Raw genomic sequence first — 24263 nt, 5'->3', positions numbered from 1 at the left:
ATCTGCCCAAGGTCACACAGAAGTCCTGATCCGATTTCCCCTCCACTACCCAGGGCCATGAAGCAGGCTGTGAGCCACCTCCTCCATTCAGGGCAAACCCTGAGGCAATGCCGGGTGCTCCCGCAGACCCTGAAATAGAGCCGCATTGCCACATAAGACACCCAGGAGACATGAGGAGGCTGGAAGCCAATTCCAGAACTGCTGGGCAAGGCCGCCGCCAGCCACGGCATCAGGGAAGCCTCTGGCTGCCTCTGAAATCCAAGAAGCGGGGACAGGAGGGGAGGGCACCAGACAAAAGCCTTGGCAGCTCAGGGTGGGGGGGGAAGGGGAGGAAAACGAGAAGCAGCCCAAGGATGGCAAAGGAGAACTCAAAGGCAGTGAGTCCACTGTTCCAGCGTATGGCTCCTTCTGGGGCTGGGGGGAGGGCTAGGAGAAACTGGTATTTTATCCAAAAGCTGGGACCCAACCCGGCTATCGGGTTCCAACAAGCAATCTCCTAGCCTAGATGCTCAGAGAGTCCCATGCCTACCTGGGGCCCGAGACTGGAGCCTGAGACCTGAGGCTTCTGGGCTGAATACACCCCAGGGTCAAAACCTACTGCCTCTGCAAAGCTGGGATGCCTCACCAACACCACGACTGCCAGGCTGCCAGGGGCTGCTCAGGAAGTGACAGAAGCCTGGTGCCCTCCAGAGGCAAGCACAGGCCAGCGGTGGCAGAGAGCTGGGTCTGTGTCTAACTAAAATCCATCAGCTATCCCCCGCACTGCTAACAGGCCTTTGGCTGGCTGGCTTCCCTCCTAAGTAGCTGTGAAGGGAAATGGCCTGGCAGAAAGAAAGAGAGTGGAGGAGGGGTCCCAGGCTCCCCACCTCCCCCAATAAGAACTTGGAAAGGAAAGGCTAGCTGGAAGCCAGTCATCAACACACTGGTCCATACCTTCACCTGAACACTGGGTCCTGTCACAGGCCACAGCACCCATCACGGTCTAGAGGGACCACACTCTACTCCTGGCTCGGGAAGCTTCCTGGAGAACTCTTAACCAAGCTGGGAGAAGAGGCTGGGAACAGCCAGCCCTGACAGCCAGCAGCGTGCGTGCCCAGTGCAGCCACAGTGACCACCGCTGTGCATCGCGGCCTCTGGCCACCTGTTGCGATGCAACCTAACTATGTTTCCCGCTCAGTACAACTTAAAAGACAGTGATGCGTGCTCAGTCACAGGACACATTGTGAGAAATGTAACTTTAGGGGAGCCTTCAGGCTTCACACGAACGGAGATGCTCTAGGTCAGTCACTTGGCTTCCTGGGGCACTTGATGCACTGTTACGCATGGAAACGCAGGCCTAAGATAGCTCGACTGATAAAGTGCTTGTCTTGAAAGCATGAGGGCGGGAGTTCAATTCCCCAAAACCTAGGTGGAAAAAAAGTGGTGATGGGGTGCGCTGCAATTTCAGCGCTGGGAAAGCAGAGATTGGAGGATTAGAGGGTCCTGAGGGCTCACTATCCACCAGAGTGGGAGGGAACAACACACACACACACACACACACACACACACACACACACACACACACACACACACACCCTCAACAGCAGTTTTACGGTTCTAGGAGCCTTCCTGCCTCAGCGTCCATGGAGCAGTCATGTGACCGTGTCTGACCAATCAAAGCTTGGCTCCCCTCAGCTACAAACTGAACCAATGAGAACCAGCCTTAGACTTTAACTGCAACCTCCTCCGGGAAAAGGCCCGCCTCTCAGCTCCGGTTGGTGTCCAGTGACACAGGTGAACTATTGAGGCAGGCCACCGAGGGGAAGGAGCAGTGATTCAAGAGTAAAGTGGCCGAGCCGATCCACACTACACTTCCTGTCACGTGCTGTCCCAGGAATCTGGGCCTGCGGACAGCTTTCGGTGAAGGATGAGCTGCGGAATAGTAGAAAGGACGGAAGCAAGCCGTCCTCCAGACCCACCCCCAAAGTAGAAATTAAAGGATGTACTGTGTCCATGGGAGGGAGAGGGACGCGGTCATCTCCGTCCCTGGCCAGGCACTCTAGACAGCTCCCCAGCCACAAAAACCACTCCTGCAATCCTGCAAAGGACCAATCCACACCGAGGAGGCTGCTGGCCAGCCCCTCTTCTCTCCTTCCAAAATGGAAATCGTTTCCACATCTTGACTAATTGTGTTCAGGTGGGGAGGTGGCGTGTGGCGCCTGCATCTGCGTGCATGTCCACCCCCAGCTCTGGCGCCTGCCCCAGGAATGCTCCTTGGCAGGGAGGGATGGAGGACCCCGGCCTCTTTCCGCGTCCAGGGGGCCCTGGGTGATGTCAGCCGCCCTTGGCGTCTTCCCGTAAACATCTGTTCTCCTTATTCTGACCCAGGAATTCCATTTCAAAAGAGTCATGGCCTCATCTGGCAGTGAGTCCCAGGCCGATTATGGTCTGGGGCAGGGACAGCATCCTCTCCTGACTGGCGCCCCTCCCCCGGTCCTGCCTCCTCGACCCACACTCAGCCCAAGCCCCTCCCATAAAGCCCTCCAGAGTGATTAATATCCTTGCTGCATTCTGTATGCTTCCAGCCAGTTTCACACTCTGTTCCCGCTCCAAGCGCCGCGAGGAAAATATTACCTTGCGGTGACAAAGGCTGTTGGCTACTGAGCGCCAGCTATGGGCCTTCCCTCACCGAATTTTCACCTTAACCCACCACAGCAGTTCGTGCTCAACTTTTACCCTTCATAGATGACAAATGGGCATGTCCACCAGAGAGGGAAGGAGCCAGAATCGAGCATACCTACGCAGTGCAGCAGGCTCAAGGCTGACATCAGTGCACAGAGGCTTACAGGAGCTGACAACCCATAAACTGAAATCCTGGGCAGGAAGGAGGGAGCGGGAAGTGAGACACCACGGCTCTCGAAAAGGTACCTATCTCAATGTAAGAGAGGAACCTCGGGGCGTGTACCCAGGGGCTGAGCAGGGAACTGACGCAGAGGTGGGCAGCATGATGATAAATAGCGGTGAAGACCGAGGTGCCAGGAGCCACTGGGCCCTTCTGGGGGACTCCAGCTCTGTCATTCCCAGCCCCAGGAACACAAGCCTAGAAGATCTCCCAGATTCTCAAGACGATAGAGATCTGGAACTTCACGAGCAACGTGTCAAAGACTGAGATGGCTGAACAAAACTCATTGGTGGGGTGTCACAGCACAGAGCCCATCGGTTCCAGTTCACAAGCTCTGCCCTGCATGATGGGACCCCTAGAATTCGGAGAATTCCATCCTCAGTATGAAGCAAGGGAGGGACTCCATCGGGGCTCCTAGGTCCACATTCATCCCACGTTGTCCAGGACACACCACTGCATCTGCTGATCAGGCTTTTCCTAAGAGTGCCTCACCAAACTGATGCCTACCGGGAACTTGTGGCAGTCTGTCAAAAGCAGCAAGCCCAGGCACGCTGCTCCACAGCCACATGGGGCTAAAGGACAGGGTGACATGTAGGTGCCTGACCTAAAAGCCAGATTAGCCACTGCTGTTTGTGCCCCCCAGAACCACTGACTGCATAGACAGGTCCTGTGTCTGTAGGTTTTCTTGGTACCACAGATCAACGGGTGAAAAGTTCTGGCCAGTGGCTAAGTGAACACAGGCGCTCCATGCTGGGCCAGCATTTGCCCACTGGGGCCCACCAGCAGCAGCATTCACTGGAAAAGAAACAGGGCCCACGTGGTAATTCCCTTACATGTTGAGCTGGACGTGCTGAGACCATGGCTGAAGTTCTCATGCCAAATGACAGTCGTTCCTTCCACACTCCCATGTAATAAGACATGAAATAAATAAATATTGAAAAAGAAGAGACCAAAATATTATGATTTGCAGATGACTGCATATTCCCCCCCCAAAAAAAAAACCACTCCCAACTCCAAAATGAAAACAACACGGAGAAGTTCCTGAAAATATCCAGAAGTGAAATAAATGCAGTTACTTGTAGATCTAGGAATGCAAACATGAGAAACGGCCAAGGAAGGGATTTATTTTGAAGGGGTTTTTTTCCTTTTCATGATTCTGTTTCATGTCTGTGCCTTTATAATAATAGAAGACTGTTTGGCTGGAAGACATGGGAAGAGGAAAGTCACTGGGTACAGATGATGAAAGGCAAAGTGGGACTGGGGAGAGCCTCATCATAAGAACGGCAATTACGGGGTCCTGGAGTCTCTCCTCAGCTGTGGTTGTAGAGTGTCGAGCTGCAGTTCCTCAATGCACGTAACCTCTGTGCTAACAGATCATTTTGAGCTCTGCCCATTGGGAATGAAGATGTCTAAGTGGAGAGTGTCATTAGTCTGGAACAAGCAGGTCCCACATGTTCAGAGCAAAGGGTCACGTGTGAATCATAAATCCAAAGTGTTCTTAAATATCTATAATAAGCTGCTATAAAACACAATGGAAAAGATCCTTATTCGATGCCAATAAATTTCTAAAACTCTTTCCCATAAAGCCACTGGGAGGTAGTGAGAGATATTTGAGTTAATGTTCTTATTTCCCTTAGACGATTAAACACCATGAACACATCCCTGGCTCATTCGAAGAGATTTGCTAAGGTCCCATAGCATGCTGGGTACAACCCTTGCAGTGCATTAGTGCCTCAAACCAAGGTCTACTCGGTTTTTTGTGTAAAGTCATGAGAAAATAAACTCAAAATCCATTTGGAGACCAGGCAAAAACAGCCACAACAACTTTTAAGTCCCGATGGTGACATTTGCCCTTTCAGGCATTTGAATACATCTTTAAGCAATGGTAATTTTAAAAGCCCAGAACTAGGTATAAAAGAAAAGTAAGACCAGAAATAAACCAATCACCTCCTCAAACCTCATGGATGATGGAGTATCCATCCCAAATCATTGGTCAGTGAATGGTGCTGAGATAGCAAAATTGGCAAATCAGAAAATTTAAAAAAAAAAAAAAAAAAAAAAGTGACTGCTGGAGGCCAGCTCAAATACAGTGCATGAAACACACTTCATTTGAATTAAAGGAGTTAAATATTTAAAGAAAGTAAATGGAAACTTAGGCACGGTGGTACGCACCTATAATCCCAGCTCTTGGAAGGTGGTGACAGGAAGATCAGGAGTTCAAAGCCAGCTTCAGCTACATGGGGAGTTCAAGGCCAGCCTGGGCTATGTGAGGTGTCTCGAAAAAGAAGAAGAGGAAGGGTGGACTCTGGAGAGATAGCTCCAAGGTTAAGAGCATATACTATTCTTGCTAAGGGCCCATGTTAGGTAGCTCATGACTGCCTGCAGCTCCAAAGAGATCTAACTCTTTTGGCCTCTGTAGACACTGCACTCATGTACACAGACACACATGCACACAATTAAAGATAAGACAGTTTTTAAATAAAGAAGAAAGAAAGGGGATGTAGAGGAGCAAGCCTGGAACAGATGTGTGAGTGGCAGGTCACTCACTGCCACACCAAGACAATGGAGGGACAGATCTGTGAAGGACTGGTGATTCCCACACCAAGACAATGGAGGGAATAAGTAGGAAAAACCAGTGGAACAGGCCACACACAACAAGGAAGCTGCAAGGGAAATGCCATAAATACAAATCCACAAACCAAGTCAGCGAAGGATCAGTGCTAAGGAAGGTCCATCGGCTTCAGAAGCGGGAAGACACAAGACAACAACCACTGGTCTCACAGAAACATCAGGTTCATCAATAACAAGGCCTTCCTAGCCCACACTATCAGCCAAATGCTGTACCCAGGGCCAAAAGTCCCAGGCTAGCCCAGCCTCAGCAACCTCTGCAGTTCCACAGGATCCCAGAAAAAGACCTAAAAGAAGGCTGTGAGGCCAGGGGCCCATCAGTAAAGCCTAACCTGAAGAAGGAGCAAGCAGCTGCCCACCTCTGCCAAGCCTTGGCTGTGCTCAATCCTGGTGTGTCCGTTTTAGCCACCGGAGGTCACACATCAGGGCCCAAGCTGCCCCCAAAAGCAGAGCCAGAAGCCCCCTGGGACTACCATTAGCTTTGGCCCTCGTAGACACTCCTCAGAGAGAAAAACACAACAACTCCGGTGACCTTGATGGAGGATGGATGTCAGGTGTTTCTTCCGAATGAAGACTCACCAGTCTTGAGGGCCTGCTGTCCCCAGCCAGCTCCCACAGAAGGGATAATGCCCCAAAGCCACACCATCCTCTCTGCGGTAAGAGAGAAGCCATAAAGGAGAGCTGCTTACGAGCTTGCTCATTGCCCAGTTTACTCAGTTCGCTCTCTTCTGTACCCAGGACTACCTGCCCAGGGAGAGCACTGCTATGTAGCTCACCAGCTGTGCCTTCCTAAATCAATCACTGCTCAAGAAAACGCCCCCATAGACTTGCCTACGGGTCAATCTGATGGAGGCATTTTCTCAATTAAGATTCCCTCTTCCCAGGTATGTCTAGGTTTGTATCGAGTTGCAAACACCGTCCACTGCACCTGGACAAGAATTAACCTTGCTCGTGCGTGTGTGTGTGTGTGTGTGTGTGTGTGTGTGTGTGTGTGTGTGTGGTGATGTGTACCACCAAGGAGGGCAAAGTTCTGCCTCAAGTTCTGGTTGTAGAGGAAGGAGCCCAGGCTTTGTGATTCTGGGTGGGTCGCTCCTCTTTTCCCAACCCGACTTCCTCTCAGCAGATGGTGATGACTTCTTACAGTACCCATGAGCACTGGGGGCCCAAGATAAGAGGATGGGACTCCTGGAGCTGATGTGTACACAAGAAAGTGTAGGTACAGACTCGGGCAGGAGTGAGTGGCCTGTGACGGAGGGCCCCACCTGCAAAGGGTGTCCGTCCCCAGTCCTGATGATGAAGGAATCTAGGGAAGGAGAGATGGGGGGAAGGAAGGCAGAGAAAGGGGGAGAGAAAGCAGGGATGAGGGTGGGAAAGGGGAAATGAGCTGGAGGGGGAGAGAGGGAAGAACAGAAGGAATAGAGGGAAGGGAGAGGGGACCAGGAAGAGAGCAAAAAAAAAGGAAGGAAGAAAGGGAGGAAAAGGAGGAGAGCTAGGACCCAGCACTCCCCAGCTCCCCTCCCCTCATGTCCACAGAGAGAGGAGGGGAGGAGGGAGGGGAGGAGGGAGAGGAGGAGGAGCCCTTTGTTTGTGCTGTTGCATCTGGGGCTGCCCTGGGACCACCCTCCCTCTACCACAGCCCCAGGCTGTGTGTGGCTCTTCCAGGATCTGTTTTTGCTCACAACACTTCTGACACCCAAGGTGTGGTGGTCTCCCTGTCCCTATGGATCCTCCAAACCTCCGGGTGTCACGCATTTCTGGTCAGGACTGAGCTTGCCCACTCAAGGGACTCTGATGAGGTTCTGGTGCCTTCGGATGCTAGTGGGGTCCGTGGGGGAGGGGGGTCACAGAACTCCACACAGAACCAGCTGTTATAACCCAGGCCTTCCTGAGACAAGTCACATCTATTAGGTTGCTAGAAGGGTTCACAGGACGCGGGAAAGTACTTCACTTATGGTTGCTCAGCCAGATGTTGGAAGGGGAGAGAAGTTTCCATCCACGCACACTCCCCAACATGTTCACAGCCCAGAAGCTCGGGGAGCCCCACAGGGGATTCATAGTGCATAGCAGTAGAGCTAAAGGCAACAACCCTCCAATCCGATCCTGAACGCTGTCACAACCAGCTCCCCCATCTGAAGCTATGTGAGGGGGTCAGTCACCAGACATCTCATTAACATACGAAAGACAGTCTTATCCCTCTGCTGGTTCCAAGACTCTTAGAAGCCGTGGTATGAAAAACCAGGGCACTAAGACCAGGCCTAGAATAATTATAATAAAAGATGTTCCCATCGTCCCTTATCACTCCGGAAATTACAGAGTTCTGAGTCAGGAACCAGGATAAGGAACAAATGTGTGTGCTTTCTCTCACAAGCACAGCCTGGGACAGATCCATGCCGCCTTGAGATCCAGACTTCTGCTCATAGCCATTAAGTTCAGACTACTCCTGGGTGCAGAGCAGAAAGGGAGTCTCCCAGGGCTAGGGCTCTGGCAGGCAGAGAGGAGGACTACACCACAGTCCCAGTTAGTGCTCTAGAGTCAGTACTCAGTTCCCAGAACCAAGCACCAGGCACCGCCCTACCTGCTGTCCACCTACCTGTTAGCCCCTCTCGAGTGCACACAGCCTTGGAGACAGCCACGTCACTGAAGACGCCTCCCTTGGCAGGGCTCAGAATTTCCAGGTACGAGACCCCAGTGCCTCTCTAAGACATCACCTCCTTTCCTCCCAATCCACCCCTGTGATTTGCCTGTTGACATTCTCAATGAGGCCAGCTAGCCTTGCCCCCCCCCTTGCTCCTCAAGGACAGGAGGCAGTGTGTGTTCATTACTCCTACATTGCTGTGATAACACACGATGACCTTGTGGACGAGCTTGATTGGGGCTTACAGTTCTGGAGAGTCAGAGTTCAAGATGGTGAGGCAAAGGTATGGTGGCCAGGGCAGGAAGCTGAGGGCTCACATCTTGAACCACAAACACAAAGCAGAGAGTGTGTCCTGGGAATGGTGATAGGCTTCGAGACCTCAAATCCGCCTCTGGTGATATGCTTCCTCCAGCCAGGCCACACCTCCGAAACCTGCCCAAACAGTGCCACCAACTGGGAACCAAGTATTCAAATGCCTGAGACTAAGGTCAGGCAGCCTCAAAAATGGAGAAATGGAAGCCAAGCTCCCACCCTGGCTCCCTCCAGTCCTCCAACCCATTGCCTTCCCTTGGGTCGATGAGTACCCATAAGTCTCTCCTGTGAGGCATGTGACAAATACAGATCCCAGAACCTCAGTATGCAGCCTAGATGCGGTATTGTTCAAAACCTCCTAAATTCCATACCAGTCATGAGCAGACAGGCAGACCCCACAGTGGGAAAACAATTTTATTCTCTGCAGGACTGTCCACAGATTTCCAGTACCAGGGAACAGTCTTTGGGGGGGCGGGGGAAATCTGTTCTGGAAGGTTGTGAGAGATGAAGGGTACCTGCGGCCTGGGAGGACAGAGGCTTCATCAGCTGCAGGCTTCTGTATGGAGGGCTGAGAGGGGTTGCTCCCGAGAGGAGGATCGACATGCCACTGGGGTGGAGGAGGCTGCCAAATCAATGGCTCTATCCTATCAAGCCACAACACTGGGAGACGCATACTCCACCTGCCTTGGAAAAGTAACCCCCAACTCCCCACAAAGGTTTCCTGGGAGTGGGTTCGACTGCTGTCAGTGGAGACTGGCTTGAAATTCTGGGCCAGCAGAGTAGATAACCGTGAACTGGCAGAAACCCCCAGGCTGAGACTGCCCACCCCCAACTCAGAGCTGCAACATCACTCACTTGGGGGCCAGTGTGTTCAGACATTTTATCTCAATTTCTGCTCCTTTACTGATTAGAGAACTGGAATTCAGAGGATATTGCCTTCGCATGAAATCCATCTTAATCCTCAAGCAAGCCGCACACTGAGCAGAGAACTGCCAGGAGCGTTCCCAATAGTCAGGCGCAAAGGAGGGTGTGCCAACCCACTGCTCAACGTCACCGAAGTTTCTAGACAGTGCAGAATGGAAATGAGAGTCTACAATCACTGTTTTCAGGCAGTACAACTGTGTACCTAGAAACCTGAGGGAGTCCACAGAGATCAGTTCAAATTAATGCATCAAACTGCTTGATGAAAGATAATTACATAAAAAGCAACAACCGAGGGGAAAAATTCAATTCGCAAGGGCTGAAAGAAAACAAAAATCCTTGAAATAACCCTGATTTTTTTTAAAAAATGGATGAACTCTATGCAAAAATGTACGATGCTTTACTGAGCAGCATGGAAACAGAATTACACGAATTGGAGGACACATTGTGTTCCCAGCAAATATGACGGATTATGTCAATTCCTCCTTTAATTAGTTTTTAAGTTTAATTTAATGTCAATCAAATTCACAAGGGATTGTTGAACCTGACAAAACAATTCTAAAATTCACTGGAAAGAATAAACAGATGTGACCAGCCAAGACGAAGAACCCAGCCACATGTTCCTGAACGGCGCCAAACAACTGGTTTCATGACTCTGTGTGTGTGTGTGTGTGTGTGTGTGTGTGTGTGTGTGTGTGTGTGTGTGTGCCAGTGCATGTGTGTGTAAAAGCCAACAGGTATGTAGAGGCTAGAGACCAATGCCATGCATCATCTGCAATACTCCCCCCCCCTTTTTTTAAAAAAACAGTGTCTCTCAGTGAGCTTGGAGATCACCAATTTAGGTATTCTGACTATCTAGCAAGCCCCAAGGATCCTCCTGGCTCTGGGCATGGCACGCCTCTCTGAGCCTGGCTTTCCAGCTGGTCTTTCGAACTCAGGTCCTCATCAGGGCAAGCACTTTGCTGACTGAGCTGACTCTGCTAGGCCCCCACATTTTCAAAAGGAAAAAAATACAAATGAAATTAATTTCTAGACTAGATTTTGTTTAATCTAGTATCTTCAAACATTATTATCTGAAATGATAACCCATACTTTCAGTCTGTCTGGGAGGAACGGACATAAATCAACAGCAGAGTATTTGTCCGGCACATACAAAGCCCAGGATTCAACTCTCAACACCCGCCCCCTCCACACACACACAATGAAAATCTGTGAAATAGTTTCCTTTTGTGGGGATAGAAGAAGTGCTAAGTCTTGGAAACCCAGTGTGTATTGTATTTTCCATGCAGAATGCTTCTCAGTGCAGACCAGTGACATTTCAAATGTTCACAAACCTCGTGTGGCCTGTAGCTATTGTACTGGACAGTGAGGGCAGCATCCAAGCACTATAACCCTTAGATATTTGAAACTCTAATAATGAGCACTGCCTGGTATTGTTACAAGAACAGACAACCAGGGAAAAAAATGGAGTTCATCTGTGGAATTGCTTAACTTGAGGTTTTCTTTATAATCAACTGGTGTGTGTGGTGAAGTCTATTAAAAAAACAATACATAAAGAGGCTGGTGAGATGGTGCAGTTGGTAAAGTGCTTGCCCCACAAGCATGAGAACCTGAGTTTGGACCCTCAGTAGCCATGTTTAAAAAGCCAGGTGAGGTAGCATGCACCTGTGAGGCCAGCATTGGGAAAGAGGAGACAAGTGGATCTCTGGGGTTCTCTGGCCAACAACCAGTGTAGCTGCATCAGTGAGTGACAAGTTTCAGGTTCTGGGAGAGATCCCGTCTCAGAAATTAAGATGGAGAGCTATTGACATCAATCTCTGCCCTTCACATGCACACATGCCAACGTATACACATACAGTATGTGTCACACACCATGCAATGCTACTTTGATCTATGACAGACTACATACACAATGGTGATCCTATAAGATTATACAGCCTACTAGTGTCATAGCCAGCTTAGCATATGCTACTGGCACAACAAAATCACCTGATGAGACCATTCTTGGAAGAGATCCTTACCTCAAATGGTACACAACTATCTACAAATGCCATGTGTTCCCATCTCCTTCTATTCTGCCTCCAGAAGCTCTGTGCCAATCATGCTGGCCACTATGGAGACCTGAACAACCTTACATAAAATATCAAAACACCTATTTTCCCTACGATCTGCTTGCAAAAAAGAAGTGCCCAAGTTCAAAGATGGATCTTCCAATGCCTCGTTCATGGATCTGTCTAGAGTGGCCCCTCTAGTGGAAAGGGTCTAGCCCCTGCTGCTGGCCTGCATGTCCTCTGTGTGAAATCTATGTCAACTCTCAGGACCTTGGCATCGTTAGTTGCTTCTCCATCACCACCATAATGCTCATCACTACCATCCCTGTCATCATCTCCATCCCCATCACTACTATAATCCCTATCACTATCAGACCTATCCCCATCATTACCATCACCCCCATAACTCCAACAGCTCCATTTCTATCAGCCCATAACGTCCATCATCATCATCATCCCCAACCCCACATCTCTGTCACCACCATCACCATCATCCCAGTCCCTACCATCAAAATTTTCATCACCACTGTCATCCCCCATCTCACCACCACCACCATCACTATCACCCCACTGACATCATCTCCATCACCACCAGTACCACTGTCATTATTACTACTGTCAACATCATTACAACCATCATCACCATCACCAAAATCAAACCACATTTGTAGACCTATAAGAAGACACGTTTTTAAGGCACATTTTTCACATATACTACCTCCAAAGCCATGACAAAACCAGTGGGTCACCATAGATGATAGCATTGCTTAGCACATGCCAACTTAGCATTGCCATCACTTTGGGTACCTGTGGGGTTCGCACTTTTCTCTCTTGAGACCCCTTGCCACTCAAAGTGTCTTCAGAAAGTCACACACTGTGATGGCAAAAAGGATACATGCAAAAAGATTCAGTGTCAGCAGAATATATATCCCTGTCGTTGGTGAGGTGAATATTGATGGTTATAACACCACCCATACTTTCTCCAAGAGAAGACACTCAGAAGTATAGTTGCTCATGCCAAAAGGCTCAAGGCAGGAGAAATGCTCCGTTCACCATGATGAGGACAGCAATTGCATCAACAGGGACTGTGAGAACTCACGGGGAGAGCATGATTAAGGCACCTCATTGCAGCTGGGTGTAGTGGCGGGCTCTAGTAATCCCGGCGCCTGAGAGGATTGCAGCAAGTTTGAGACTTGCCCGATATACACAACATGTTCTAGTCTCGATAGAGCTGCACAGTGAGACTCAAAGACATGAACAACCCCTGAGCCTTGAGCCTGGGCTACATGATTACAGTGCACTCGTCTTCCGACACCCAGTGGGGCAGGCAGGCATTGATGGAGTCCCATTTTGCAAATTTAGTGATCAACTAAATTTCACAGTGTTGTAGCCTCTCCCAGGCTGCACAGTTTGGCTGAGCACAGCTGATCCTGTAGCTACACACTAAACCCATATACTTCTGAGTTAACTAGCAAAACACCTAGGATGGGGGTGTTGGAGCAGGCAACCCCCCCCCCGGCCTCTTGGCAGTACAATACCCATGGTCCTTGATGCTGGAGTTTCCTTTGCCAACAAGTAGAAAACTGTGTGCCCCACTCACCCACCCCGAAGTCAATGTGCAGTGTAATTGAAATTCATGGATGAGCCCGAGGAGCCGGCTCCAGGCTCAGTAATAACTTCTCCATATTAATGGCAGCACAGCAGAACCAGTGGACAGCTGACATTTAATATAAAACATAGGCAGCAGAGTGAGAGGCTCCTACCTGGGCCTTCTCATTCCACAGCACCTGCCAGTGGAGGAAGGGGTGATATAAGGTAACACTGAAATTCAAGGTGCTGGAGTCTTTCTCCCCCCAGTACCTCCACCCCACCTGAAGACCCACTCCAGCAGGAAATGTCTGCTAAGAACACACACATGCCCATATGCACACACACACACTTAAATGCACACATGTAACTACGCACATTCACACAAAAACTTACATGCAAGCACACATCTGTGTGTGCATACACCTACATGTAAGACATGCATGCATACATACATACATACATACATACATACACACATATAGCCTCCATGGCTAGGTACACACACTCATATATACACACAGGTTCCCAGAAGGGCTCCATATATACCATCCCTACAGATTTTCAAAGACCAGAGTGAGATGCTCTAAGCCATGGTTCAGGCCACTGCCAAGCAAAGTCAGCCTCAGTGCTGGGCCAGCCTCACATGTCTGGGAGACTCAAAACAGATGCGTCCCTGGCAGTCACAACCCTTGTACCACTCACAGCAGGCCTGAGTGAAGACTTAACCTTTTCCACTCTCCGTCACTCATCAGTGACTAAGAACATGGGGGACAGGGAGAGCTGTGGGTAGGAGGTACCTTCTGAATGAGTAGCAGAATCCTTCAGTCACCAACACCTGGACACAGAGTAACACGGAGCAGTGGGCAGGGCCAGGCAAGGAGCATGACCTAGGATGGCCTGAGGAGCCAGTCTCCCTGGGCTCAGGCTCACAGTGACTGGCCTCAGTAGCCTTCATGAAGAGCCAGGCTGGTTCCCACTATGCCTTTCTTTAAAGAACTCCAATGGGGAGACGCCAGCAGAGCTGAGTAGTTCCCTGAGCCCATGTCCCAAGGTATTGACTCAACCTTTCCCATAGCTACCTAGGAGCTACTTCCTCTCCTTGTCTGACTTGATTTAAACCAGAAGGTATGAAATCAGATTTGCAGGGACAGAAAGCCATTCAAAACTAGGCACGGACACAGATGCTTTCCCAGGGGTGAGGTGGCAGAGCTGCCACCATTTAGAGGCTTGCCTCCTGAAGGTAGACACCAGGTGGTTGATAGCAGAGTGGACTAGATGGGAGCACTGGGGGCTCGGGGTCTCTGGGGAAAGTGTCATGCCTTTGCCTGCCTGGGGCTTCCAGATCCCACTTCCTGGGCATGTCCCTTCCCAGCTCCCAGCTGACCTCACCCAGTCCAGAGCTGAACCCTGCAGGCATAGCCAGGAACACTCACACTGCAAGTTGCCAAGAAGCACAAAGTGTGACATGACATGTGTGTGTCGAGGGCAGCTCCCAGGACAAAGGGCCATTCAGCTAAAGCCTGCAGAGCAAAGCAAGTGAATGGAGAGGGAGTGAGGATGGCCCCAGAGAGGGCACAGCCTGTGCAAAGGTCCTGAGTACCCCATGCAGGAGGAACAACGAGCCAGAGTGGCAAAGGAGTGACGCATGGGTGGGAATTCACTCAAGCCAAGTCTAGGAGGGAGGGGCCTTGACTATCAGGCCCATGGCTTAGGATTGCTTTGTTTTGTTTTGCTTTGTTTCGAGAGCAACACAGAGCGAAGGAGCGACAGATTTGATGTGTGGTTTGTAAGAACTGCTCTGGCTGCTGGGTGGAGGAAGGGTTGCTGGGGGAAGGAGGGCAGCTTGCATCAGCCTGCCACAAAGGACTGGGATGAGGTTTGGAAGTCTCCAACAATCCTGATTCCTGCCCCAGTGGGAGGTGTGGAGGAGAGGGGAGGCCTGTGTTCATGGGTAGTACAGTTCCTAAGTCTTCCATCTAGCCACCCTGGACCGTAGCAGGAGATATCTGCTAGTCCACATCATACTGGTTGGTTTAAAGATGAGCCTGGAGCTGCTGATGGCTTCCTCATGAGGGATGAGGGGAGGAAAGCCTCCCAAAATGGATACCAAGAGTAGAGGAGCCGAGAGACTGACCAATCTGAGGCCCTGAATCCAGCCAGGCCTGAAGCCAGCACTCCTCAGAACCTTCAAGTAACCAGACTCACAATATCTCTTGTCCATTCCATCCAATGTAAGCTGCGTTTCCATCATTTAAGCTCAATAAGTCTCAGATAAGGGAAGAGGCAGAAGCCACCCTAGGTAGATAGATCACCCACAGTAGAGGCCTCTACACTGACCTGAGGATTCCAGAAACTAGGGTACCTCTTTGGTCCCCTGCTATGGGCTCACTGCTGTCCAGGCAGTGCCAAGGCAGGGTGGGAAGAAAGAAGACACCCCTCCCCCATGAGGAGCAGCCCTTGTCTCCAGCCCACAGTGCTAGAAGCTTCCCCAGCCTAGCACTTGAGCTGACTGCACCCAGCATGTGACCTTGAAGACAGCAGGTCACATGCAGCATCATTTGGGGAAACACCATTTTTCTTTGTGGCTTTTAGGAATCTCAAAGCTCTGGCCAGGATGGTAGCCCAACAGGAAACCCCAAGAAAAGATGATCAACGACCCCCCCCCAAAAAAAACCATAAACTTCCTTGTTGCCACAAGATGTTAGCTATACTACAGAGGCTCTTCCAGACAGACCAGGGAGCTCATAATGAGCCCTAGGAAAAGATGGACACCTCCTTCTTCAAGGCCCAGAACTAGACCAGGCTAGCCCAGCCAGCAGAATGTTATGGGTGGCCCAACCTATATCAGGCTACAGAAGTTTCCCAGGGCTTCCTGAATGGAAAGAAGTATAAGGAAGAGTCACCTCCATCCTCAGAATTCTCCCAGGGCTTCCTGAATGGGAAGAAGTATAAGGAAGAGTCACCTCCATCCTCTGGAGTCCCCACTGTGATCACTCTCCAGTGAGGAGTCAAGACACCCACCCATGAGGTGCTCCAGCTCAGAGCAGAGCGCCAGACAGTCAGCTCATCGCTCAGCTCTCGCCTTCACACATAGATAATGGTCAATGCTGCTACTCAGGGGATCTCTGGGAAACAAAACAGGAAAGATTAGAAATGTTTTTGGCTTTCAAGATTGCAACCAGCAGTCTCTCAGTCTCTCTGTCTCTGTCTCTGTTCTGTCTGTCTGTCTGTCTCGGCTTTCAGAGGCTTGGTTTGCTCATCTGTAGACAAGAGATAATGGGATGCACCACTTAGCCGGCAGCCTTGCGCATAGTAGGATTGCAAACTGTCATTCATCACCATTACATTTCATATCTGCAGGCTTCTTTTCTACTGAGTGTGTGAAACTGGTATCAATTAGTTTGCCTACTGTGTAACCCAAGAAACACTAGAAAATTCCTCCATGGCAACGTGGTATATGTTCCCCAGGAGGTTATTTTTTCCTCATTCACTGTGAAAAGACCAATTTTACCATCACCAACCTCCCTCCACCCCCCCCCAGCAGAGATAATGATGAGCTGCTTCTAACCAGTGACTAGCAAAGGACCTATCATGTGTCTGCGGATAAGTGTGTGGCCTATCTTATGACACAAGTCTTCATGGGGCACATCGTGTGCCTTTACCAAACTCCACTAGAATCTGCCTCCTGGCTGGCCAGGGTCCTCATTTTTGGCCAGAACAATCTCAAGTGGCTTCAGGGAGGTGTTGCTCGGTCTCAGTGCTGTGGGAATCTGCAAACCTCCATCAAGATCGTCCTACCTGAGACTAGCCAGAGTTCATTCACAAAAGGAAATAGCCCAGCACTGGCGGGAACCCTTGAGTCACAACAGAGGGACTCCTATTGAGCACAGAGCCAGCCCCCAGGAAGCAAAGGGACAGGACAGCAGAAGTCCTAATGAGTCATGCCCGAAGATCTGTCACCATGTGAACTAATAAGTTCCCCTTTCTGCTTAAACTAACTTGGATTCTCTGTCACTTGTAACTGAAAGAGACCCAACTGATAGATGCAGTGGGCAGATTCAATTAGAGTCTCACTGTACTAACCAGATTAGGAGAGCAATGTCCACAGTCATCACTGACTGCTGCCTTCCTCCTTTCAGCAGGAAAGTGTACCCATGTGTCTTTAGCAACAGGCAAGCAGATTCACAAATATGTATTTCAGGACAGCAGTCACAGGGTCCGCTTGACGGCTGTCACCAGCACTTTCTGTCTACACCACAGTTTCTGCACACACATGCTTGAGAGCTAACTGTGTTCTCTCCAAAGAAAAGGGGTTCCGGGCGCATCATCTAGTGCACTGGATGAAATAGGACTAGTGAGACTCCTTCACTATAGAACTTTTCAGTATCTATCTATCTATCTATCTATCTATCTATCTATCTATCTATCTCTCCCAACACACACACACACACACACACACACACACACACACACACACACACACGGGGTGACTCTGCCGCCTCCCCATTGTGATTTGTCCCCTAAGCCCCACTGGTTCAGAGCAACTCAAGGGTACGTCCCTACAGAACATTCTTGGAGAAATGGGACTCCAGACCTTTTGTTTCTCAGATGGTCCAAAGGCAAAGAACATGGGCCAGGGAGCTGCTTACCAGAAACACAGATTCTTTGGTGCCCCTCTGGGTGTGTTGAAGCTGAATCTGTATTTAGGAAGACTTCTGGGGAGCTGCCTTCCCAGGGCAGCCTGACTCACCTGCTTTGTGTATCAGGGCAGTTATCGAGGAAGAGTATGGCCTCGTGGAGAAGGGAGCGGGCTGTTGGATGGATTAAATACATGTATCCACTTGCAGCCCACTGAAGCTTGCCAGGTCACAAGTTGTCCCTTTTATTGCATCTCAGCAGTTCCGAGCCCCACCCCCTGAATTGGGGGCACTGAGGCAAAGGAGGCCAGACAGTTCCTAGGCTAGACATTCACCATCACTGGCTGTGTGGCTAGGACAAGTTACTCCACCTCTCAAAGCCTCGATTTGTCGTATGTAAGCCATGTGCACAAGGCCGCCTCCCCTCCGAGTCCCTGTGACAACTGGAGACACCAGGTGGAAAGGTCAAGGTCCTCGGTGAATCCGCCCATCATGGAAGCCCAGAGGACCTTAAAGGGATAAGGAATTATTTGGTAGCAAATCCAGTACAGGTAAGTACAGAAAAAGAAGGGAAAGTGGGAGAGAGAAGAGAAGAAGATGGGAAAGGAAGGAAGGAAGGAAGACCAAAAAAAACCGAGGAGAAGAAAGAAAAGGAAAGCTAACGATGCTGGTCCACCACGTCAGGGTTATTCCTCACTGACTGGAAGCCACTCAGGCTTCAGCGCTGACCTCTGCCTGTGGGTGTCCCATTCCTGTGACATCTCAGCATGTCCTTCCCAGGTCAGCTCACCCCTGGAATCTTCAGGATGACGTCTCTCTCCACCTACTTGCCAAACGGCACTTTCTCCAGCTGTCTGTGACCCCATCAAATAGCACCTAGGTGCCCTCCCGCCCACACTGGCATAGGATCTGCCCCATCTCTGACTCGTAGAAAGGATAAACAAGGTCAAAGGTGTTGCCTGAACAAATGAATGGGGAGGATGAATGAATGATGCAGTGTCACCTCCCAGTGCTCTAGTGGGAATTAATTAGCATGGGGGGGGAGGGGGATCCCTGCCAACCCCACCCCCTTGTCCCGAGTCCCCAGCAATGATTTCCTTTCATGTTTAGGAAACTCACTGGCATCTTTAAAGGTGATTTGCCTGTGGGGCTAGGACTAATCAGGCAACAGAGAATAGGAAAATTTGCCCTAAATTAACCCAACTCCTCCAAGGACACTTAAGAGTCATTTGCAATGTGCTCGGGCTCTAAGTAAATCCGACCAAAGGCAGTGATTTTTCTGAAGCAACAAGTGATGTTTCCTGTGTGTCCATAAAAAGAACTCCAGTGGTTGTAGAGCTGGGGTGTAATTGCCGGCTCTGCAGATGGCAGGGCCAACCTGGGCTCCCTGAGGACAGGCGTTGCTCAGGGCTGGCAGGACTGGAAGCATGGCCACTTGCCCAGAGCCGGAGTACCCTGAGCAGCAATTAGAAGAGAAACCATGGTGGGCGGCTTCAGATGTCTGGCCGGCTGGCACAGCCAGCCTGACCACCGCACATTCAATCCAAAATAGAAAACTGCCATAGGCTCTGCTGTGCCAGGCCCCTGGGTGGCAGGACAGCACCATCAATGTCAGCCTCTGCCCTGAGCATTGATCCAAGCTTTCTCCACGAATCCCTGTGTGGCAACCCTGGTCCTCGGGGACACCCAGTGGCAGGTGAGCTTCCCAGCACTCTAGTCACACGGGTTGCCCTAGATAGTTCCAAAAGGGACCATTACCTGTCCATCAGGTACTGCCCCCCAAAGTCAAACAGCCGCGGGCACTAGGACCTTCATTACCAAACGCTCCCCGTGGCTCAAATTGGAGGGAGAAAGCTGACTTTTCAAATAGCCAGCAATACTTCAACAGGAAGCCACGGGTATTAAAATCACTGATTCCTGGTCAGCCAAGGGAGAGAGGGCTAGCTGGCATTTCCGCATGGCCACCTGCTCCCCAGGCTGTCATATGCACACACTGATGCAAGGAAACGGCCAGCATCCATGCCCATCACAAGCTCCGCAACACACGTGCTCAGAAGTCACTCGGAGACACATTTGTGAAGGCCCCAGATACCTCCATGCTTGAGCGACAACGTATATTCACACGTTCACACGGATATGTACAAAGGTAGCCAGAAAGAAGCATGCGTGCATTCCAAAACACACGCGCAAACTCGCGCGGGTGCGCGCACGCGCGCACACATACACACACACACACACACACACACACACACACACACACACGCTGACAGACACACACGGCAACTTATGCTTATATGTAAGAAGCAGACAGGAGTACACAGGCATTAGGGCTGGAGGTGGGGTTCCTATAAATCGTCCTCCCGTCTCTGACCAATCAAAAAAATCTTGCCTTCCCGCCAACCCCTGCAGCAAGGCGAGCGCCTGCCTTCCTGAGCACTGGGGAGGAGAAGATGGTCCTCGGCTCGTGCAATGTCGCCCTCTCAGGGGACTTCCTAGTAATGGGTTTCCAAAGCCCAGGCTAGGGCCAGAACAGAAAGGAGCCCTAGTAGAGAGTACTCACCAGCCCATCACAGTTACTGAGCGCCACCGAGGAGGCTTTAGCTAAGCCAGCCACGTCTCCAACGTAGAGACAGGTCCCAAGCAGGGGCTCCACCCGGGTGTCACCCGTCTCACCCTGCCACTCCATGGTGGCCCCCGGAGCCACGAGGCGAGCGTTGGGTCGCAGCCGCAGGTGCAGGTCTCGGCCGAAGACCGTGAGGTTGTAGAAGAGGCGGCCGCTAGGGTCCTGCACGTCGCCTCCGGGCAAGCCTGAGGTCTGGACCGGGGCGGCTCTGCGGGCTCGTACCCCCGCCCGGGCGGTCTCCGAAGACACCACGTGGGACACCAAGCGGCCCTGGGCGTCAGTGCGCACCGGCACCGCCAGGATGCGCTCGGCTCCGTGCCCCGGGGGCCCGCCTGCAACGGAAAGGGGCGTTAGACTGGCGGAGACCTCGGAGCCTCAGAGCCTGACCGCGGAGCCCGGCACCCCCAGCCCTTGCCTCAGTTGAAGAGAAGGGACATTCCACCAGGAAGCCTCCAGGAAGGGGCGTTGACAGGACCACCACTCCGGAACCACGTCGCCTCCGGGCCGTCCCCCTAAGAAGACCATGCCAGCTAAAAGGCTGCCCCCAGTCGGGTTCCCAGTTGAGGCTCCACGGGCACCTCGCAGTTGCCCTAAAGGGCGACCCCATCAGAGTGCCCTCGCTCCTTAATTATACCGTCCTTGCTAGGACACGGGGCTCCTCGGGAATGATTCCACGTTGATCCCCAGCTCATGAACCTCGACCCTTCAGCGGTCCTCGCTGCCCAAGTGTCCTCACTGTTGGCCTCTGGAGCAACCAAGACTCGGCTCGCCCTCGCACGGGCGGCCTGTCCTCGGTCCAGCTCCCGGTCAGCCCACTGCCAGCTCCCTCTCTCCGAGAGTCTAAGCTCCAGGAAGGGTGGAGCAGGGTCCCACCGATCTCCGGGGAACCCCTCCGGGGCACCCCAAGCAATGCTCAGGGCCCGCAGGCGGCGCGCTCCGCACCGGCTCCTCCCGAGCGTCCCCGGGCGCCGCCTCGCCCTGGCTCCCCCGGACCCGCTGGTGCTGGTTCTGCACGCTTTGCCGCGGGGTTTTCCCGGCCCCCCAGCTCCACACTCTGCATCCCGGGAGCGGCGAGCGCTCCAAGGCTCCCTGCATCCCTAGGCACCCGGGGTGCGCCCCCTGCGTGACCGCCCGGGCCCCGAAGTTGGCCAACTTGGCCCCGGGCGCGGCGCGCGGAGTTTGCCCAAGTCGCCTCAGACGATGCTTGAGGAGGGGGCGGCGGGGCGCACGGGGCGGGATCGGGTGGCCAGAGGGGCGTGGGGCTTGGGGTGCGGCCGGCACCTACCTGGGGGCTCGGTGGCGGCGGCGAGCCGGGCGCTCGCGGGTGGCGGCGGCAGCAGCAGGAGTGGCGGTGGCGGCGGCAGCAGCAGCAGCAGCAGCAGAGCGGGGCAGAGCAGGCGGCGAGCGGCTCCCGCCGGCGGATCCATGGCAGCCCGACCGCAGCCGGTGCCCCGCACTCGCAGCCGGCGCGAAAGTTCCCCGCGCGCCGCCCAGCCCACATCTGGGGGCAGCTGGAGCCGCCCGCAGCTGCAGCACCGCAGGGCGCGGGGCGGAGGAGGCGAGGCGCAGGAGAGGGCGGGGAGCGCGGAGGGAAGGCGGGGAGAGCGAAGGAGCGAGCTAGCTAGCGGGCGAGGGAGGCGGGAGGAGGAGGCGAAGGCGAGCGAGGGGGAGGGCGGGGACGGCGGGCGCCTCAGCCTGCCGTGACCCGGCGCTTCTTGGCGCGGCCGCCGCCCGCTCCCCTCCTTGCTTCCCCGCTCGCAGGGAGGCAGAGACACCCCGAGGCGACGGCAGAGAAGGGCTGGAGGCCAGCCAAGGGAAGCCCACTGCGCGTCCCGTGTCACCTCGAAGGAGTGGCACCCCACCCCGAGAGCCCTCTGGAGTACGGGTCCCACCCTGCTGCCTTGGGACTCTTTCGGCGCTTTGTAGCTGAGAGAAACACGGGAATGGAAAGAGGGTCTGGGAGGACCCGGAGCCTGGTCCCAGGCCCAGATGGAGGCCCCAGAGGCGGGTGGGTAGTTACCCCAGGAAGCGCTCCCCAGGCTACCTCAAAGATCAACTTTTGCCCTCACTAAAAGAGAAGGTTCCTTCAGGCCCCAACTCCTCTCTGTCCCTCTCCCAGGCCATCAGCCTCTGAGTCCCTCCACTCTCTCTATTGCAACCTCTGGTGCAGCTTTTTCCTGCCAGACTGGGCCCTCCCTTTAGACCACGGCTTAGTTCCTGTCCTCACCTGCCTCAATGGGCCTCCTGCTGCCATATGGTCTGCCCTCATCCCCACCAGAAACGGTCATGGACACTCTTCCACTTTTCAAAGTGAGCATGCAAGGGCAAACATCCTGGCCAGTTCGCTGTGAGTTCCAGATGCCAACAGGAATCCATACTCCCCAGCGGGGTCCTGGTCCCCCCATTTCCTGGAGTTATTGTCCTGCCAAGCCTGTTGACCCTGGACACAGTGATTCCCCCCACACACACACACACACACACACACACTCCAGGTCTTCCCGAGTACTTCCTCAAGCTCCCTTCTATTGGAACATCTATGCAATGTTATGTCCAATTTTGCTTTGCTCTCCCAGAGTGGACACCTGTCCCTCTTCCATTCACCCTGCCCCAGGTCTATGTGGCAGGGCCTTGGGCAGAAGACCCGGAAATGACTCCTTATGAACAGGAGGGTCCCGTCTCATGGGGAAATACATGATTTGTACAACTGACTCTAACTGTGTTTTTCGAGACAGGGTTTCACTGTTTAGCTCTGGCTGTCCTGGAACTCGCTTTGTAGACCAGTCTGGCCTCGAACTCACAGAGATCCATCTGCCTCTGCCTCCTGAGTGCTGGGATTAAAGGCGTGTGCCACCACCACCAGGCTCTAACCGTGATTTCATATCCTTGGTTTTGTCCGTCATTCCTGGGACATGGGTTGGAGGGCACTTCGTCCACTCGGAAGATTCGTTGTCTCCCGAGAACACCTGAGGCTGGGCTAGCCTTCAGATGTTGTCGATTCTTATTGTCAATACTGACAAATGATGAGATTACTGGACATAGCAGCTTATGTGTGTACTTCCAGCACTAGGAAGGCTGAAACAGGAGGATTGCCATGACTTTGAGGCCAGCCTGGTCTACAGAGTGAGATCTTCTCTTAAAACAAACTTCAAAAGAAAAAGGGATAGAAAGATAAAATTGTGACATTTCAATTTTTAAAATCGTATTTCTAACTTTTCTGGAGGAATTGGGAGGTGTGGCTGCATTTGGGTCCACATTCCTGCTGAGCCACAATTATTAAACGGGCTACTTATCTGTCAGTTTGCTGCAAATCTCCTCCCAACACATGTACCCTGAAGGCATGGTTCTTGTGATCTCTGATGACCCAGCTTGTCCCAAAGTTGGAGTTGGAATCCCAGTGTGGCAGAAGGGGATGATTCTACAGTGGGGTATCCTGGAAGACTGAGTGAGAAGCAGCGTAGACTGAATCAAAAGATGAGGGGGACCAGGCAGGCTGGGATTGGGCTAAGCTAGCTGCCTTGCTGAAGACTGAATTTTCCTGTGATTCTCCAAGCAAGATAAAGGAAGCTCATCCAGTAGCTTCACCTACTTCAGGGGTCTCATCCCCTCCCCCTCATTTCCCGACCCCGTGCATGGTCATTATCAATTTTATTTTTTCTATTGCCTACCACGTTCTACTACTGTTTCCTTATGTGGTACTTAATATTTTACTTTAAAAATTGAAGAATACCTTAAATCACTGCCATGAAGGAGAAGCCAACATCTCTCCATTTCACCATAAATCAAATATCACTGTCCCCCAAAATAAATAAAATGAAAAGTAAAAGATTTGCCACATCCTAGCTACTACTGCCTACCTAAAGGGGAGGCCGGAGCTGAGAAGCCAGTGATGAGGTGGACCCCTAAGCAGGGCCAATGAAAATCCTTCGCCAGCCTGGCCCAGCTGGTAGTCCTCACAACGAGGCCCTGTGACCTGCTATGGCTGAAT

At 52.1% G+C, this 24263-nt stretch overlaps 1 protein-coding gene across 1 annotated transcript in view; it reads right to left on the bottom strand.

The window, feature by feature from the left end:
- Nucleotides 1–21780, bottom strand: part of Adamts2 (ADAM metallopeptidase with thrombospondin type 1 motif 2) — a 208763-nt gene extending 186983 nt beyond the window's left edge. Inside the window, 2 exon segments of the mRNA XM_037201169.1 lie at nucleotides 20216–20610; nucleotides 21564–21780. Of these exon segments, the coding sequence (XP_037057064.1) occupies nucleotides 20216–20610; nucleotides 21564–21705 (537 nt within the window). The 5' untranslated portion in view covers nucleotides 21706–21780.
- Nucleotides 21781–24263: the final 2483 nt, after the last annotated feature.

Source organism: Peromyscus leucopus, chromosome 8b (genome assembly GCF_004664715.2).
Source record: "Peromyscus leucopus breed LL Stock chromosome 8b, UCI_PerLeu_2.1, whole genome shotgun sequence".
NCBI lineage: Eukaryota > Metazoa > Chordata > Mammalia > Rodentia > Cricetidae > Peromyscus > Peromyscus leucopus.
This window is presented reverse-complemented; position numbering and strand designations above follow the sequence as displayed.